At 44.1% G+C, this 20,986-nt stretch overlaps 1 protein-coding gene across 1 annotated transcript in view; it reads left to right on the top strand.

Moving 5' to 3' along the window:
- Positions 1-17,556, top strand: part of LOC126252696 (homeobox protein EMX1-like) — a 336,851-nt gene extending 319,295 nt beyond the window's left edge. Inside the window, exon 3 of the mRNA XM_049953599.1 lies at positions 14,713-17,556. Within this exon, the coding sequence (XP_049809556.1) occupies positions 14,713-15,042 (330 nt within the window). The 3' untranslated portion in view covers positions 15,043-17,556. The remainder of the gene's footprint in view (positions 1-14,712) is intronic.
- Positions 17,557-20,986: the final 3,430 nt, after the last annotated feature.

Raw genomic sequence — 20,986 nt, 5'->3', positions numbered from 1 at the left:
AGGGACGGCCGTGGCCTATCTGCCATCGCCGGCGGGACCGCAGGCCCGGCTATCGGTATCGGTAGCGGCCATCCGTTTGTTAAACGCGTGTCCGCGGCACGACGGTTGTTAACTTTTAGTGGCGCCTGTTACTGCCGACCGCGCCCGGCCAAATTAGAAGCGACGCTGCTCCGTGCTGGGCGCGTGTGCCTCTACTGGGGCCCCTAACAGCTCCTACAACGGCTGGACCTGGCGCCTATAGAAATCGCCACGCGTTGCCCGTGGTGTGCGGACACTTGCCACGCCGGACGTATGCCACGATTTTACCTGCTCCGAAGTGTCGGGGCCCTCGGCTCCCCCTCCTCCTCGTCATCACTGTCGCGCAGTAAAGGTACTTACTGAGCCTTTCTGCTGTTTTTTTTTTTTTTTTAATCTTTATTCTTCAATATACAGGGTGAGTCACCTAACGTTACCGCTGGATATATTTCGTAAACCACATCAAATACTGACGAACCGATTCCACAGACCGAACGTGAGGAGAGGGGCTAGTGTAATTGGTTAATACAAGCCATACAAAAATGCACGGAAGTATGTTTTTTAACACAAACCTACGTTTTTTTAAATGGAACCCCGTTAGTTTTGTTAGCATATCTGAACATATAAACAAATACGTAATCAGTGCCGTTTGTTGCATTGTAAAATGTTAATTAGATCCGGAGATATTGTAACCTAAAGTTGACGCTTGAGTACCACTCCTCCGCTGTTCGATCGTGTGTATCGGAGAGCACCGAATTACGTAGGGATTCAAAGGGAACGGTGATGGACCTTAGGTACAGAAGAGACTGGAACAGCACATTACGTCCACATGCTAACACCTTTTTATTGGTCTTTTCACTGACGCACATGTACATTACCACGAGGGGTGAGGTACACGTATATACGTTGTTTCCGTTTTCAATTACGGAGTGGAATAGAGTGTGTCCCGACATGTCAGGCCAATAGATGTTCAATGTGGTGGCCATCATTTGCTGCACACAATTGCAATCTCTGGCGTAATGAATGTCGTACACGCCGCAGTACATCTGGTGTAATGTCGCCGCAGGCTGCCACAATACGTTGTTTCATATCCTCTGGGGTTGTAGGCACATCACGGTACACATTCTCCTTCAACGTACCCCACAGAAAGAAGTCCGGAGGTGTAAGATCAGGAGAACGGGCTGGCCAATTTATGCGTCCTCCACGTCCTATTAAACGCCCATCGAACATCCTGTCAAGGGTCAGCCTAGTGTTAATTGCGGAATGTGCAGGTGCAGCATCATGCTGATACCACATACGTCGACGCGTTTCCAGTGGGACATTTTCGAGCAACGTTGGCAGATCATTCTGTAGAAACGCGATGTATGTTGCAGTGCTCTCCGATACACACGATCGAACAGCGGAGGAGTGGTACTCAAGCGTCAACTTTAGGTTACAATATCTCCGGATCTAATTAACATTTTACAATGCAACAAACGGCACTGATTACGTATTTGTTTATATGTTCAGATGTGCTAACAAAACTAACGGGGTTCCATTTAAAAAAACGTAGGTTTGTGTTAAAAAACATACTTCCGTGCATTTTTGTATGGTTTGTATTAAACAATTACACTAGCCCCTCTCCTCACGTTCGGTCTGTGGAATCGGTCCGTCAGTATTTGATGTGGTTTACGAAATATATCCAGCGGTAACGTTAGGTGACTCACCCTGTATATGATAAATAACAACCCACCACCTTATGCAATTAGTGGGCCCTAATTGATACAATTCAAGTGTTATTACTACAGCTTATTCTATGTTAGTTACTTTGCTCTCACTATGGGCACTACTATTATGTCTTTACTATGTTGTTCTATTTCTACTTACGCTAATCTACCTGCAACGTTACAGACGTGCAAGCGTTGTACGAGGGCTATCCACAAAGTACATTACGTTTTGGAATTAAAAATAACTAAAGTATTGGAAATTTGTTTTATTATATACAGATGAAAGCCGCACTTAAATACTACTTTTCTACATAGTTGCCGGCCAGAGTGGCCGTGCGTTTCTAGGCGCCACAGTCTGGAACGCGAGGCCGCTATGGTCGCAGGTTCGAATCCTGCCTCGGGCATGGATGTGTGTGTTGTCCTTAGGTTAGTTAGGTTTAAGTAGTTCTAAGCTCTAGGGGACTGATGACCACAGAAGTTGAGTCCCATAGTGCTCAGAGCCATTTGAACCATCTACATAGTTGCCATTTAAATTAAGGCACTTATCGTAGCGATGGACGAGCTTGGAAATTCCTTCGTCGTAAAATTCGGCCGCCTGCGCCTTCAACCACGTGGTTACCTCTTCTTGAAGCTGTGCGTCGTCATCAAAACGCTGCACAGCCAACCACTTCTTCATTGCTGGGAATAAGTGGAAGTCGCTCGGTGCCAGGTCGGGACTGTACGGCGGATGAGGAAACAACTCCCACTTAAAAGATTCGAGAACTTCACGAGTGGCATTTGCCGTGTGGGTCCAGGCGTTGTCGTGAATCAGCAAGATCTTTGAGCCCAACTTTCCCCTGCGCTTGTTTTGTATTGCTCTTCTGAGGTTGTGCAGAGTTTGGCAATACCTTTGAGAGTTTATTGTAGTGCCTCTTTCCAGGAAATCCACAAAAATCACACCTTTTCTGTCCCAAAAGACAGTCGCCATCACCTTCCTTGCCGACATTGCCTGCATGCATTTCTTGGGTTTTTGGGGGGAATTTGTGTGCCCCCACTGCATTGACTGCAATTTTGTCTCGCAGTTCACATGCTTAACCCATGTTTCGTCACCAGTAACGATGCGATCGAGTAATGAGTTGCTATCTTTCTCTTAAGCGTCCAAAAACGTTAACGCTGCAGCCATTCGCTGATTTTTGTGAATCTCTGTCAAGATTTTTGGTATCCATCTTGCACAAAACTTGTGGTAACCAAGCTTTTCGGTAATGATTTCGTGCAACAAACTTCGTGAAATTTGTGGAAAACTCATAGAGAGTTGCGTTATTGTGAAATTACGGTTTTCACGCACCGCGGCATCGGCTTTTTCGACAAGTTCGGCAGTCACTATGCTGGGTCTTCCACTTCGCTCTTCGTCGTGATTATGTTGCCCCATACACTTCACAAAGCTGCCGATAGATTTCTATCGGTGTACAGTTTTTTGCAGTCAGAAACCTTATTACAGCACGCACTTCACACTTCGCGGCATTTTCAATTAACGCTGACATTTCAAACTGTCACAGTAACTCAACGGAGTACAGCACGAACCTCTCACCAGCACGGCAGGATGCCGACTGAGCGGCGGAATGCCATGACACCAAGATGGCCGCCCTAGCCCCGCCCCTAACGGACACAAACGAAAACGTAATGTACTTTGTGGATAGCCTCGTATAAACCTACGATGTTGGCCGTGTTCACCGAGCTAATACCGGTGAACGTGCCCCTGGAACCGGGCTGGCCGGAGTTGTTGATCGCTGCAGTACTATGCTAGTGTTGCCTATCCTCCATCTATCCTAACTTAACCTAGTGTCAAAATCGGTGAGTGTGTAGATCGGTCATAGGGCGCACCCTCCCCCTAATCCCAGACGTGGCGGATTCGAGCGGTGAGGCGGCTGGCCAAGTCCACGCCTCGGCGGAAACGGGACAGGTGCTCGCAGTCAGATCGGTTGCGATGAAATCTTAGTCGTTGTTCCTAAGAAATTCCTTTATCACTTTAAGTGAGATCTAGCTTGTTCAGGATTGGTCCTCATGCCTGAGCAGGTGGTACGCGTCGTGGTCGGGTAGCTGGTGGCGTAATTGCGCCGCTACGTCGTCGAAGAGGTGGCACTCGTACACCACGTGTTCTGGGGTGCCTGGTGTCGCCCCACAGTCACATGCTGGTGTAGCCCGTTTCCCGAACCGGCATAGGTATGTCGGGTAGGGTCCATGACCTGTGAGAAAGTGCAGCAGTCCTCGTAACGGTGTGAAGTGTTTTAATTGCAGTCTCTCCCTGATATTGGGCAGCAGTTCGTACGTTCTGTTCGTTTCTTCATTCCCACGTGAATCCCTATTAGATCAATTATCTTATCCCTGTTTCCCTTTTTAACCCAATACCACGTCGCTTGCTCTCTGATCTTTATATCGAGCGGACAGAGCCACATTAGTACTGTCAGCGCTCCCGCTGGGGTTGTTCTATATGCCCCTACCGATCTGAGAAGCATGTTCCGCTGCACTCTTCTCACAGCCATGGCAGGCATGACCCTCGTGAGTCTGTGGGCCCAGACTCCTGACCCATATCCTACGACTAATGTCAGAATGCTGTTATTATATACTTTGATTAATTCTGGTCGCAGGTGGAATCGTTATGTCCAATCGCTATTAGATTGTTTAGTGTTTCTAATGATTTCTGTGTGACAGTGTCAATGTGTGATGTATAAGTCCACCTCTCATCGACGACTACTCCCAGGTATCGCGCCTCATGGCGTCGAAGAACTGGTGAGCCATCTATTCTTACGTTTGGATTCCTGACTAATCGTCTTTTCAGGAGTAAGTACATGGACTTGGTTGGTGAGATTTTCATTTTGGTCATGTGGCACCATGTACTCAGGATTGATATGGCCCTCTCAATTTTTGGCTCTAAGTCTTCGCGGCTACGGCCGCCAACCAGCAGGAGGAGGTCGTCCGCGTAGGCTATGTCCTCTAGCACATCATCGCTGTTTTGTAGGACGTCCAAGAGGGGTTCCATGTTAATATCCCAGAAGAGTGGCCCCAGGACAGATCCCTGCGGACACCCCTTGGTCATATTTTTACTTACTCTCCCGCTAGGGGACGATAGCCAAACCTCCCTGTTCTCACAATAGCTCCTGAGACAGCCATATAGCGGACCCCGGGCACTCCTTCTCTCGCAAGCGGGAGAAGAGCGAGGGCCACCACAGGTTGTCAAAGGCGCCACTGATATCCACCATGATGCCGACCACGTATTTGTGCGGGGTTGAGGCACAGACCTCCGCAGCCATGGCGATGGCGTCAGACGCCGATCTCCCGGACCTGAAGCCGAACTGTCTGTCGCTCATCCCGCACAACACTCGGTGTGCTGCCAGTCTGTCTGCCAGCAACCTCTCAAAAACTTCCCCAGTGTGTCCAGTAAACAGATGGGCCTGAAGGACTTGGCTTCTTGGGGGTCTTTGTCTGGGTCCTTCTTAATTATTACTACTGTGGTCTTTTTCCATATTTGGGGGAATTTCCCGAGCCGCAAGCACTCGTATAACTTTGTGAGAGGTGCTACCAGCTGGGGGGCCAGGAATTGCACCACCTCTGCAGTGATGCCGTCTGGGCCAGGAGCCTTGCCTCTTTTAAGAGCATTTATCTGAGCGGCTACTTCTTCTTCGGAGAAGGGATATACCACTGGTTGCTCCGGTATTCCTCTTGATCTTGTCTTCGGATCTGTTGTTGTGCCTCAGAGTCGTCATTCTCGCTATCGTCAGGCAGCAGCTGGTTTACTTAACACAGGACGAGAATCTCTTTGGATTTTCCGCCACTTTTCTAGAGAGACTTTCGTTGTGGAAACTATTAAATGCATCTCGCATTGAAATCCGCACCAAATTTCGAGCTTCAGTAAAACGGACATTTTGCGTTCGTCTGAATTATACTTGCCTTTTTCGATGATCCTGCAGCAGCTTTCCGTCGTGTTTTGTGTACCATCGGGGATCAGTTCCGTCTCTTATTAATTTATTTGGTATGAATCTCTCGAGTGCTGTTGATACTATTTCTTTGAACTTAAGCCACATATGGTCTTCTCTTACATATTTTGGAAGGATTGGAGACTGTCTCTTAGAAAGACGTCAACGAATTTTTAGTTGCTTTTATAAATAGATATATTTCGCATTTAGTTTTGATGAATTTCTTTGTTACGGAATTGAGCCTCGCTACGACTTTGTGTTCACTAATCCCTGTATCCGTCGTGATGCTCAGGTTTATATGTGGCTAAGAGGTCAAGTGTGTCTTCGTAACCATTTACAATTTGAATGGCCTCGTGAACTAATTGTTCAAAATAATTTAAAAAAAGCATTTATAACAATTACGGAAGTCGTTTTTTAAGTTGTGCTTCTTGTTTCTGTTGTAGTGCAGATCATTACAATTACGGTTTTCCCTCCAAAACCTAGGATGCTTTCTCTGTGACCCTGTAAATGCCAGAGCTAAACAATGTAGAACAACAACATACGTTACAAGCACAGCATTCTGTATTACTTCATTACCTTATTTCTAACATTTTAAAGTTGTACGTCGAGTTTAGATGACATGTCAATCATAGGTGTTCTAATCTCTATTTGGTGAACGTATTTTCAGTCATGTTTTGAACATTGTCACGCTACACTTTATTAACTAATGTTTCGCTGCAAGAGATATCGCATTTTAGAGAGTAAATTAATATGGAGCATGTCGTTCTTCTTTTCAAACATTCACATACCCATTTCTTCTTTCCTTATTGTCTTTTGGGTATGCAGTTGTAGTAATTAAAGTAGGCACAAATGCTGTAATCAAAAAGAAATGATTTGCGTACATTCGCGTTCTCTTTACATCGTTCCTTTCTTCTCGCTCCCATGGCGATGGACTGTTTCTATCGCAATCAGTAAGCGTGAAAGGAAGCTACCCTACAGAGAGAGGGATCAATATTTATACTTGGCAGAACTAATTACATACAGACATAATCGTCGGTATTGCTTTCGTTTCCCAAAAGTTATAAATATTTCGATTTCGGAAAAGAAGCTCTGTACTTGGCCAAGATGTCGAAGAAGAAGGTCCCTTACTTACTGCCACAGGTGGTCACACCCCGTACTGGGCACATTAACCAGTTGTCACAATGTGTGTGCAAATCCTTTTAGATGGAAAAAACGAATAACGTTTCTGTCTACAGTTGTGCATGTTGCAATTGCTTACGTTTTGTATTCTTTACATTGTTTCTACGTAACTGTCACCTGTTTATACTATTTTGTAGTAAAATAATTTTGGACACCAGTGTATTAATTGCCGATTCCTTACCCGGGCAGCGCGTATAGCATGGAGCAGGGCGTAGAGTTCGGCGCGAGAGTTAATGCGAGTCGGCGGGGGCGGTGGCGTCGGCAGGTCCCGTTGGGCGCTAACAAGGCGCCATAACCCAACTGCGCGCGCTTCGCGTCCAGTAATTGCGCCGCCATTAAATCGTTAGATAAATCCGCACCGCACTCTCTCCACATATCATTAGCGGCGCGCGGGCAATCCATAAAACTCGGGCTGCGATAGCTGGCGCCCGAAGCGCCGTGGACTATCCCACCCGACGGTCGGCGCCCTCTCCCTCCCACTTCTCAAGGCAGTACAGCAGCAGCAGTCTCTTTCATTTGTCTGTTCCTGTTTTTCGCCCTCGCGCGCTGCCATGTTTGACGGACACCCGCGCGCGAAACGGCCCTTCGTTTCTTCTTTTTTTTCCCCTTTTCCTCCGGTGCATCCGCGCCGCGGGAGTAATGGGAGGAATAGGGGCGAGTGGTGTGCGCGGTATCGAGCAAAAATTTGTGTAATAATAGCGAGAGGAGTGTGGGCCTGGCGGAGACGGGAGTCCATTGTCGCGCGGCGCCATCATTCTGCTGCTTAATGGTTTGTAAACGCGCCGCCGCCCGGGGGGCCCCCACTTTTATGTAGTCAAATAAAAATTCAAAAGAACTTTCCTGCTGGGATGTCTCTCTGTCATTCTTTCCTCCCCGCTCTTTTTATTTATTTAGTTCCCCCCCCCCTTTTCTTTCTCTGTTAACGTTGTATCTCGAAGCGGCCCCGTTCTTGCCGACGAACTTCAGCTTTTTGAGCCGCGACATGGAAGGAAATCTGCTATAAAAGCTGTCACGGGTGGCAAACTTTCGATTGAGGAATTGCGTGTCTCGTATTCTCGCTGCTACTTTTTTTATTGTATTTTGCCCCGTCGAGAGGAGAAGGATGCAGTTAATGTTCGGCGCCCGAGCATTTTTCGCTTGGCTGCGATACTCGCGATATTTAGGACCCCCTAATTCAATGCGCTAGCCTGATTTCCGTGTACACACGAAAACTTGTACGCTTGTCAGAAATAAACACGTTTAAATAGACACGGCTGAGAAAAGTTTCGGTGCCTAAGGCAGCGTTGTTCGACGTGACGGTGATACACGGATTTTGTGGTTTGGATAAGAGAAAACCGGATTATTTTGAGAACTGGTGCAACATACGCATGGAATGAGGACGTAACAAGAATGCAGGTTCCTCGAAGACGTCTCTGGAAATCAGTTGAAGCCATAGGGAACTTTCGTTTTGGACATTTACCGCCTGTCGCCACTGTCAATGTGTCCCAGAGACAAAATTACATTAAAAACTTGCTGCATTTATTTGGGAACTCTTAGACCAGACGCTGTGGCCGAGCGGTTCTAGGCGCTTCAGTCCGGAACCGCGATGCTGCTATGGTCGCAGGTTCGAAACCTGCCTCGGTCATGGATGTATGTGATGTCCTTAGGTTACTCAGGTTTAGGTAGCTCTAAATCCTCAGATGTTAAGTCCCATAGTGCTTAGAGCCATTTGAACTATTTTTGGATTTATGTTTATATAATACTGTCCTTCAAGTGACTCCTATAGAAGTCGACTATTATAGTATTTTCTACTTTGCGGTTTATTCCTTACATATACTTCCAGTTTATTGTTTTTTTTTCTCCCTTTGAATAATGTGGAGTGCGTTTTAGAGCGCCTTCTCCTACATCTGAGTATGTGCTACAATTAAGCAAACGATGATCAAAATATTTGTCCTGTGTGTGTGTATTGCAGAACTCCCTCCCTTTGTCGGTGGATTTACATTCTTGTAAGAGGATGTATTTGTCGAAAGGAATTTGCAACACTGGCTGCCAGCTTTGTGCAGTGGCATATTGGTATTTACAAAATTTAACAGTCTTTTTATTCTTTACATAAATACCTTTTTTACGGTACTCGGTTCTTATTCTTTCCGATAAATAGTTATGGTTCTTGCGTGATAACCGTTTCCATTTACTGCTGATACATACAAATGTTCGCAAACGTGTATCGCAATCTCCACTTAAACTGAAGTGTTTTTTTTTTCCTGTACTACCTTCTATTTCCTTATTATAGGCATATATGTTTTACTTCTTACAGTGTATCGTGATCTCCTCTAAATCGCAGAGCTGTTTTTACGCTACTCGCGACAAATAGTGTTTCTTGTCAAACGCTTTTACGGTTTGCTACTTAAATGTAATCTACATAGGTTATATTCAAAACTCGTATCACAGCCTCTACTCGAACTATATAGCTAAAGTTTATTTTCTAATAATAGCCAAGATTTATTTGCGATGGTAGTTCGTCCCGTGTGTCATGATGGCCACTACAGTAGTAGGACTTGTTTTTACAATACTCGATCCGATTTCTTTCCAAAAAACGTTTCTCTCGTTTATGAGGGACACTCAGAATGAAACGAAATGGGGGGTTTAAAATGAAAACAAGTGAATGGATCTGATACCATTGCCCCTTAAAGAGCGCTGAGACCCCAGAGTCGATGCTAGAGCCACATGGGCGAAGTAGCACGTGACGACGGAGGGAGTCCGTGTGCGCGTCGACTGTCCACTGCACTCAGAAGTGCTGAAAACAGAAAAATGGAGGCTTCAGGAAGAGAGTGAGGGGTATAGTGCGTTTCCTAACACCGGAAGGAGGGCGGAGAACGGAAATTCATCGAAAAATGGCACAAGTGTACAGAGAGCACTGCATGTCCTTTGCAATTCAGACGCAATGGCTGCCGCCGTAACTCGTCGGTCTTCGATAATGAGGCCCTCCATGTTCGAGGTGCATTCAAGTTCTAAGGCCTCCGATTTTTTTTCTAATTAACTACTCACCCGAAATCGATGAAACTGGCGTTCAAATGGCTCTGAGCACTATGGGACTCAACTGCTGAGGTCATTAGTCCCCTAGAACTTAGAACTAGTTAAACCTAACTAACCTAAGGACATCACAAACATCCATGCCCGAGGCAGGATTCGAACCTGCGACCGTAGCGGTCTTGCGGTTCCAGACTGCAGTGCCTTTAACCGCACGGCCACGTCGGCCGGCAAACTGGCGTTACTTCTCGACGTAACCGCCCTGCAGACGTACACATTTTTCACAACGCTGACGCCATGATTCCATGGCAGCGGCGAAGGCTTCTTTAGGAGTCTGTTTTGACCACTGGAAAATCGCTGAGGCAATAGCAGCACGGCTGGTGAATGTGCGGCCACGGAGAGTGTCTTTCATTGTTGGAAAAACCCAAAAGTCACTAGGAGCCAGGTCAGGTGAGTAGGGAGCATGAGGAATCACTTCAAAGTTGTTATCACGAAGAAACTGTTGCGTAACGTTAGCTCGATGTGCGGGTGCGTTGTCTTGGTGAAACAGCACACGCGCAGCCCTTCCCGGACGTTTTTGTTGCAGTGCAGGAAGGAATTTGTTCTTCAAAACATTTTCGTAGGATGCACCTGTTACCGTAGTGCCCTTTTGAACGCAATGGGTAAGGATTACGCCCTCGCTGTCCCAGAACATGGACACCATCATTTTTTCAGCACTGGCGGTTACCCGAAATTTTTTTGGTGGTGGTGAATCTGTGTGCTTCCATTGAGCTGACTGGCGCTTTGTTTCTGAATTGAAAAATGGCATCCACGTCTCATCCATTGTCACAACCGACGAAAAGAAAGTCCCATTCATGCTGTCGTTGCGCGTCAACATTGCTTGGCAACATGCCACACGGGCAGCCGTGTGGTCGTCCGTCTGCATTCGTGGCACCCACCTGGAGGAGGAGGGAGGAGATTAGTGTTTAGCGTCCCGTCGACAACGAGGTCATTAGAGACGGAGCGCAAGCTCGGGTGAGGGAAGGATGGGGAAGGAAATCGGCCGTGCCCTTTCAAAGGAACCATCCCGGCATTTGCCTGAAGCGATTTAGGGAAATCACGGAAAACCTAAATCAGGATGGCCGGAGACGGGATTGAACCGTCGTCCTCCCGAATGCGAGTCCAGTGTGCTAACCACTGCGCCACCTCGCTCGGTACCCACCTGGATGACACTTTTCGCATTTTCAGGTCGTCATGCAGGATTGTGTGCACAGAACCCACAGAAATGCCAACTCTGGAGGCGATCTGTTCAACAGTCATTCGGCGATCCCCCAAAACAATTCTCTCCACTTTCTCGATCGTGTCGTCAGACCGGCTTGTGCGAGCCCGAGGTTGTTTCGGTTTGTTGTCACACGATGTTCTGCCTTCATTAAACTGTTGCACCCACGAACGCACTTTCGACACATCCATAACTCCATCACCACACGTCTCCTTCAACTGTCGATGAATTTCAGTTGGTTTCACACCACACAAATTCAGAAAACGAATGATTGCACGTTGTTCAAGTAAGGAAAACGTCGCCATTTTGAGTATTTAAGTTCTCATTCTCGCCGCAGGCGGTAAAATTCCAACTGTCGTACGGTGCTGCCATCTCTGGGACGTATTGACAATGAACGCAGCCTCATTTTAAAACAATGCGCATGTTTCTATCTCTTTCCAGTCTGGAGAAAAAAAAATCGGAGGCCTTAGAACTTGAGTGCACCTCGTACTGGACAATGGTATTAGGAACGTAGTGTGGCGTTCCAGATCGTGCGTCATCGGCCAAAGATATACATCCTTCCTAGAATCGCTTGTGTTGCGCCTTCACCTCTGCAACAGACATGCAGTGCTCTTCGCAGACATGGTCACTTGGGCCATTCTTCGACGAATTTACGTTCCCTGCACTCCTTCCACTGTAAGCAAAAGCACTACACCTATTTTCTCTTATTTTTAAGCCTTCATTTCTATGTTTGCAGCACTACTGAGTGCAGGAGAGGAGCCGTCTAAGGTGCTGCAGTCATGGACTGTGCGGCTGGTCCCGGCGGAGGTTCGAGTCCTCCCTCGGGCATGGGTGTGTGTGTGTTTGTCCTTAGGATAATTTAGGTTACGTAGTGTGTAAGCGTAGGGACTGATGACCTTAGCAGTTAAGTCCCATAAGATTTCACACACATTTGAACATTTTTTTGAGTGCAGGAGACGACCGAAGAGTGCACATGCCCGCTATGTCGACAGGTGGGTGTGCGCCTATCTCCCACTCAAAAAATGGTTCAAATGGCTCTGAGCACTATGGGACTTAACATCTGAGGTCATCAGTCCCCTACAACTTAGAACTACTTAAACCTAACTAACCTAAGGACATCACACACATTCATGCCCGAGGCAGGATTCCAACCTGCGACCGTAGCGGTCGCGCTGTTCCAGACTGAAGCGCCTAGAACCGCTCGGCCACCAGGGGCCGGCTATCTCCCACTAGTGGCGAGCTTGTGGCCTGGGCTCACTTTAGCGACCACTACTTTCTCGTAGACAGTGACATTACGAACCTTTCAGTGGTTTTCATTTCACAGCCTTCGGCCCGGTTTTTTCTTGCTTGCCCCTTATACAGCGTCATTCGGCTGCCCCTACCGATTTACTTTTAGGCAGCCCACTACGCTGTACTTGGCCTTCAAAAACCACGCGCGAGAATTTCATATTCTCTTGCTCGCTACGTTCACATTATTACTCCTACAGAAAAAAATGAACAAGACCTTTTCGTAGGAAATTTAAGGTAGTTAAATTTTGAATTGCGGTAGGTTTTAGATGGAGATCCAAGGTTGCAAGACAAACGTACAAAACTGATCTCCAAACGCACGTCCACCCTCACACTCCTCCCTTACCAGTCAGGATTTCTAGTATGTTGTTGTTGCACTCCCTCCTACCACTGTGCAAAAATTTCCGATTAAACGAACAACTCCCGATATTCGATCTTTCTTGGTCTCCAATGTTTGGGATAGTACGCCCACAACATATTCGGTTATTTCGTTAACATTATTAATTTAAAAGCTCCCGTGAGGGTAAAGAAAATCAAACGACTTTTGTAAATGAAATTTCCTGGCAGATTAAAACTGTGTGCCGGACCGAGACTCGAACTCGGGACCTTTGCCTTTCGCAGGCAAGTGCTATACCAACTTCTTTTTTATATTAATCTCATTTTATTCGTTGTATCTACTCGAGGCGGACGTCGCAAGACACCCGTTTTAGTTCGTCGTTGATCCATTATCTCAGTTTTTTTATTACAGAGGGCAGCTAACTCTCTCACCGAACACGCTGAGCTACCGTGCCGTCTGTGCCCCCGTCCTCACAGCTTTACTTCTGCCAATACCTCGGCTCCTACCTTCCAAACTCAGTTGGTAGAGTACTTGCCCGCGAAAGGCAAAGGTCCTGAGTTCGAGTCTCGGTCCGGCACACAGTTTTAATCTGCCAGGAAGTTTCATATCAGCGTACATTCCGCTGCAGAGTGAAAATCTCATTCTCCATGAAAAGATACTAGAAACACTCACCGATGGGCCATGAGTGTGGAAGAAGAGGTGCGTTTGAAGGTCGTATTTGTACCGTTTTCTCGAACGATTCGGAAACTATGGCAATCAACGAAAACATATCCCAATACAAAATTTGAATAGAATAAATTTCCTACAGGAAAGATGCTGCTCATGTGTTTCTATAGGGCTAACGAGAGAGAGAATATGAAAATCTAGCGCGTGGTTTTGAAGGCCAGATACAGCATTGCGGCTTGCTTATAACGACTACGGTAGGGGTAGCTAAATCACCCAGTATATGTGATTGATTATAGTATTTGTAATCTAAACCACTTTTCTTCCCGATGTAGTAGCTCCTCGTAATCAAAACTGTGTTGTTTATGTTTGTTTTAAAATATCACCTGTGCCAATAAGTTACAGTAGCTAAGTTGTTTACGTCATTTGTAGCGTCTTCACTACGTCACTGGTTAAGGGGGGGTAGGACGTCAAACGGGCCGACTTGGAGCAGGAGAGACACCACAGGACATTTTAAATTCCACTGTCTATACTTTTACAAATAAATTCATAAAACGTTGTCAACATGACCAGGGTTCACACACGTAGCAGTAAAAGCCAAAAAATATGAGGAAATAAGTTTTTTTACATGTGAAATTTCATAACTTTTTCACTTACTATTGGCTTCATTTGTTGCTATAGGTACACTTTTCTTCATAAGGAAGAGAGATTCTTCCACGAATTTTGCACTGCTTGTTAAACACGAACTCCTTAGTGTAAAACTCTAGAATTTTCCAGATCTATTAAAATCTGTGATAAAAGTTGAGATAAATAATTATAAAATTTGAGTTTCTTCTAAACACGAAGTTTAAAACGTAACAGCTCATTCATTTTTCCATAAATTAAATAAATTCTAGAATTTCATACACCTGTAAGTATGGTTTGTATGCTACGCAAAATTCATCAAAGAATCTCTCTTAGTTATGAAGAAAAGTGTACTTATAGCAACAAATGCAGCCAATAGTAAGTGAAAAAATTATGAAATTTCACTTGTACAAAAATTATTTGGTTATGTTTTTGAACTTTCATTGCTATGAATGTGAATCTTGAATTCTTCCTGCACATGCTGACAAAGTTGTAAGAATTTATTTGTGAAAGTATACACAGTGGTAATTAAAATGCCCTGTGGTGCCTCTCCTGCTCCAAGTCGATCCGTTTGACGTCCTGCCCCCCTTAAGGCCGACTGCTAGTACACATTCGTGAGTCTCTTGTAATAATCGTACGCTAGATGAGCGGCTGGTATTGAAACGTGGGCGTTTCCGGCTGTTGCAGGTGAAGGTGTGGTTCCAGAACCGGCGCACGAAGCACAAGCGAATGCAGCAGGAGGAGGAGGCGAAGGCGCAGCAGCAGGCGGCAGCCGCCTCAAACAAGAACTCGCACCACGTCAGCAAGTGGAAGCAGGAGACGCAGCCCGCGCCCGGCGCCCAGCGGCAGACGTCGACGCCGCCCCCGGCGTCCGCCCAGCCGCAGCAGGCCCAGCCACAGCAGCAGCAGCAGCAGCAGCCGCAGCAGGACTCGCCGGAAGGTCCTCTGCAGCACCAGCAGCAGCAGGGCTACCACCATCACCACTCCGACAGCTGCAGTTCGGGCTCTGAGACCTGAGACCTGGCGGGCAGGACCTCGCGGGTGGCAACACTGGCGGGCTGGTTCGTCATTGGCTGAGGCGCACTGCCTGCCGGAATCCCCGGGACGGCGCTTCACGTGCGGAGTGCACAGTGGTGACTGTTACAACTATTGGCGGATAACATTTGTGCGGTGGACTCGAAACAATTGCCAGACTCTTCTTCTTGAAATCAGCGGATCTCATTCGTTATCTGTCCAGTGCATTCGTGTCATAAGATAGTTCGAAGTATGCCAGCATTTGCTGTAATTTCGGAGCACTTTGTCTGTACCACCTTAATTAATTGACGAAATATTACTGTACTTATCTGGCGCGTTACCAATTTACTCATATATACCACTGTAGCTGACTGCCATGTGGTCTTACAAAATATTAAGTTTCCTTTCATCTCCTGTTCAGAATAACATAAACAATGACAGAAAAAGTATTTAGGGGATGAGGAGGCAGATGCGATTCGTAAAGCCAAACGTATACAGGAAAGAGTTGATAACCTGACGTTCAGGTTCTGCAAACAATTTCCCTAGCTCCTCCAGTTCTCTGATCAAATTCTCTGACATTTACGTCTAAAACGCTATGCTTTCTGTATATTTTTCTCTACGTGTCAGATGACGATAAAGACAAACCTGTCATCAACCTGGCTCCTATATGATATGGTTTTGAGTCATGGCGTTCTAAAGTGTTGCTTTCTAGAGTGAGAAACGTACACTTACAGTCATCTGTCGGCCAATGGTCGCTTGGCTATTATAATTCACCACTGAAGTACGTTTTAAAATTTCAAATTGCACATGTCCCAAAATCATTGCGTTTTATTTGGCTTGTCGGAAGCTTTCAGAAACATTTCAGACGGAAGACGCTGCGACATTTTTCATCATTTGTGTCTATTTCCATAACAAGCCTGCAATAATCCAGCTCGAAACTCCTGAGCATGCAAGACAATTCCTTTTCTCCCTCGGAGATGACGAACTTTTTCTGTGTAAGGACGCACTTTATAGTTTTCTTCTGTCCCTACGAAAAATTAAGCGAAATACCAATGGCACGGCAATTTTAGTAACTGATGAAAGTTAACAACAGACAAAATTTAGCAACACGCAAAGCAACACGTTTATAACATCCAATTAAAAAATTTTCTGGGTCTTAAATTACCACATGTAGGTAATTATGGAAACTGGAACTCTCATGGAAACTAAATTGACGAAACTGTTTATAAAAAAAAACATATCTAGGTTTCAGCAAGTTCACATTAGCCTCCGTTTTCATCTGGACAGACATGTCTAATAATCTGTCTTCCAGTCTCCGTTCTGAAAAATTATCTAGGTGGTAGCTTCATTTAGTTGCTTACAGAGTAGAACAGACTCGACAACCAAATTACAAGAAAAAAGAGTGTAATCAATTTTGAACGACAATCTGCCAAAGAACTGTACAAATTCAGTAGTGAGAAGACCTGTAAAACTATTGAAGCAATCATGTGTCATATATTCCGTTACTTTCTTGGCCTGCTTAATAATCAGGCTGCTCAAAACACTACGAACATATACTCTACGGGAAAATCTGCTGACGTCGTACTGTGGATTACTGTGCGGTGTATGTGATGCTAGTGAGTTTCTTCTGAGCGAAGGGACCTGAACTATCCACGAAGTACACGTACGTCAGTAGGATTTTAACCTTCCAGCAGTTTTATCTTACGAACAGTATTACGGAAATGAACTTTTCTCAGCTCGTTTTCTCGGTATTTGTGGTTTATTTCAGGGCCACAGAACTTTTAACAAAAGAAAGTATTTATGAATCATGCGTGTACATAAACTGATATCAGTATAAATTTAAGAGTATTGTATAAATATATTTAATGTAGGTGGAAATTATATGTGTGTTTTGTCATGTTAGATATCACCGTGATCGTGTATAAATGTATCTCACGAAGACTCTTTCGTCTGTAAAAGGTTAACGTTTCTATTAATGGACAAAGATATTAACTACTGAAACTGAAACCTTGCAAATGTGTCATAATACAAAATATTTATTAGCCTTAATGCCAGCAACTGTCATCATTAAAAGCAAGTCACTTTTGGAAAAAGTGAATCAATTATGGTAATAGCAACTAGACGCTTGGGCAAGCACATCATAAAAAAACAAGAAACCTACTCCATTGCTCACATAAAATTACTGGTAAACAGTGCTTAATCAAAATATTATCTGTATAAAGTAAATGGTGCCACTACACCGGACAAGAGAAATCTGTCAAAAACAGCTTCGGCTGTGGCGTAGCTTTATACATGAGCGAGGTACTGTGAGTTGTAAACGCTAATGTTTGCTCCTAGGCCAGGAAATATCGCCTGGACCTATAAATGGTACACCTCCTATGCACACGACACTGTGCGCCCACTTTTGTGTGTCTCCTGATAGAACAACCGCCGTTCTGGAGCGGTTGCAATGTGCCAAAAACATGTCGCATACTCTCTCTTCCAAGATTTGTAAAATAAAGTTGTAACTTCGGTTAAGATGTGTCATTTCTTTAAACATATTTAGAATATTTCTTGCATCTCCCGTCCTAAAGTTTCATAATTATCAGCTTGCAAAAGGCTGCCAAAAAGTGTGCACCTGCCCTCGAAGGAATTACGTCCAACATTCAAGAATGTGTAACCAATAAGAAACACCATTTCACATCCAGCGGAGAAGAAAGTGACTTTGAACAAACACACACACACACACACACACACACAGTAAATTAGCTTACGGTTCTATTGGTATAAACTGTGAAGGAAGACATATGATGTCGATTAGATAATTGCTTAGCATCTCGTATGGACGCTGCACTGATGCTCAGAGATGAATCTGGTGCTATCTGCGTTTTCTTGTCGCAGTTATATTGCTGAACATCCTCTACTCATTATCTGTAGAGTAAAAGATGGTGTGAAGTGTAATCTCACAATATTTGCGTTGCTCTGTCGATTCATTATTATATAGCATTGATATTTCGCCTCTGGTACAGCGAAAAAATCGATGATGCAGATTTGAGAAGAAAATAGGACTTATACCCTTTTTTATTTATTGTCAGTGACTGAGCAGTAACTCAGACTTTAGTACTGAATGTAAAAATTTCAGCTTTTACTATTGTTACCTGGAAAGTACAATGTCAGTTACTTACTTTCTGGGGGCTAATAATGTGGCATAACTGCATGTTGATGTAAAGGTATGCCCACGCCAATGAACGTAATAATCTCTGTTGTCGTGAAGATAAAGACGAGTGTGCCTTTATAGAAATTACAAGATGTACATCACCTGGTTATAACTATTTGACAGGCTTATATTACCGAAGCCTACATTTTACAGAATGAAACAACTAAAGTGAATTAGAGTTCCTTGTACATTCATTAAAAACTTGTTCACAAGCGTGATGTAATGAACGAATCGGAGAAATAAGCTTTATACTTCATTACAAAATAACGCTGTGTAACTACAGTATAAATATAACAGATTCATGATCTTTCGAAGAAAAGTTAAATGCAAATATTGCAGTTGCAATTTCCGTGCATTGCCTCTTAGTTGCCTACCGGTTTTCAAGAAAGAATATGACCTGCAGTTAATGTCAGAAGTGATTTAAAATACGACACTCGAACACAATGCGTAAAGTTAGAATTGACTTCAGAGTGTATTGCAGTTTGTTACTCCTTAGGAATGTAGAGATATACACTAGAGTGTACGTAAACTGTTAAAAATATTTATAACTTATTGCAATTAACTGACCGAAGAGATGTCACAGTGCTTCGAATAGACTACTATTCGCAGCAGCAGAAAAATGATCCTGTTAAACGAGCGAATAGCAAGTCTAAATTCTTTTTGACCTCTGCTGTAGGCAAGACTGCTGCTCTGTCACCATGAGTTGAACTTAATCGTTCAGAAATAAATTTCAAGTGGTTCAAATGGCTCTGAGCACTATGGGACTTAACTGCTGAGGTCATCAGTCTCCTAGAAGGTAGAACTACTTAACCTAACTTACCTAAGGACATCACACACATCCATACCCGAGGCAGGATTCAACCTGCGACCGTAGCGGTCGTGCGGTTCCAGACTGTAGCGCCTAGAACCGCTTGTCCACTCCGGCCGGCAAATCATTTTCAAACACATAGTAAAATTTCCGTAATCCTTTTTCCGTAAAAATTCGATTTCCAGGAGAAGTCTCGAATGTAGGACTTGCAGTTCCAAACTGTTAATAAAATTTTCGAATAGTAGCTTAATATAAATGTCAACGAGCCTCGTGAGTTTACATTTGAAACACAGCCGAAGCCTGAAATATAACAATATCTACACAATTACGTAGTACGTACATGATTTTATCGTTATTTAGCGCGACATATTGTCAACATCTGCAGTAATAATTGAACAGACAATAGGATACGATGCAACTGTAAGTGATTGCCGACTGAAGCGGAAACTCAACTAGTTGTCAACATTGTACAACTGAAACGTCCCCTTTCGAACAATTATAAATGACTGTGCTTAAACTGACACACAATATTTTTTAGCGCAACGCAAACTGACTTTCAATAATCCCTACAAAAGAATGGTCCTGACTAACATTAACCTATACCTTTCACAAATCACTTACCTCACAAAAATCTTCGTTACTCGAACTACTGCAATACAGCGAGCGCCACTACTGCCAGCTAAATAAAAGATTCAAACTACGGAAGGCACTAACTACTGATAGGCATAGTTAGCAAATGAAAGATTTTGATAGAGAACAAATGATGTATTTACCTTAATAGTCATAATACATATAGCAGTTCATGACATTCAGTCTTACAAATTTCAAAACTCAGCATCTCTCTCCCCACATCCACCACTGCTGGCGGCTCACCTCCAACTGCGCAACGCTACGCGCTGTTCACATCCAGCTGCCCAACATCACAATGGCAGACAACAATGCAAACTAGCCACAGACTGCACACAGCACAGCCAGTGATTTTCATACAGAGCGCTACGTAACATTGCCAATAAGAAAACATAAACAGCCTACTTACACAACATGTTCTCTGCATATCATTATCCTAATCACGTGGAAAATGTTTCAAAAGTTTGCAGTTGTCAGACACACGTTAGCTGATCATTTACAATGTTAAGGATTTTGTATTTCATAATTGAAACTGTTAAAGCTATCTAGTGTTCGCAGCAGGCCGAAAAAATTTAGCTCAGCAACAAGAAAGAAGATTTCTGTATCTAAAAATGTAAGTATTTCGAAAGAGCGGAAAGAAAAGTAAAAAAGCGTTCTTATGTGTGTTACAGGTTTGCGTCCGATAAAAGTCGCGTGAGGAACCCTGTAAGTGTTCTTACAAGGGGAGGTGACGACTTTGGGATTACAGATTTACTTCAAAATTTCTACACCTTTAGTAAGCCATTAAAACAACATAATATGAAAGTAGTAAGGTACACAACTCTGGCAATTCCGAGGAAATTGCAAGAGAAATTTTACACGTTTATTATGTAAATTATATATCTGTGCAAAGGAGTCGGCCGCATAAACTAATTGTGGTCATGTGGTTGGCGTTCGTGCATGGCAGGAGTGTCGGCAACGAGGCGAGAGTTCGAATCCCAAGAAAACTTAATTTTTAATCTATATTTTTTTCATCACTGGTATCATTATTTAATTTATACGACATTTGAGAGGTAATACAATAAAAAAATCACACAAGCGCTTTCATGAAGTTGTATTCAATTTCATATTTTATTTGACTACTTACTATTTGAAATTAAATTTTCAAGGACGAAGGACATGAAAATGTTTTTGTCTCAAAAATAGTTAATTCCCATGTATTTTCATCTGTTGAATTAAAAAATCACCATAAAAATGACAGATTAGCTCTTGCTCTAGAGATAAAATGACATTTCATTTTTATAGTCAACGTTTTCAGTTTGGGGGAAAGTTTGTTT

This window comes from Schistocerca nitens, chromosome 4 (genome assembly GCF_023898315.1).
Source record: "Schistocerca nitens isolate TAMUIC-IGC-003100 chromosome 4, iqSchNite1.1, whole genome shotgun sequence".
In the NCBI taxonomy this organism is placed as follows: domain Eukaryota; kingdom Metazoa; phylum Arthropoda; class Insecta; order Orthoptera; family Acrididae; genus Schistocerca; species Schistocerca nitens.
The sequence above is the reverse complement of the archived record's forward strand: the minus strand, read 5'-3'. Positions and strand labels throughout refer to the sequence as shown.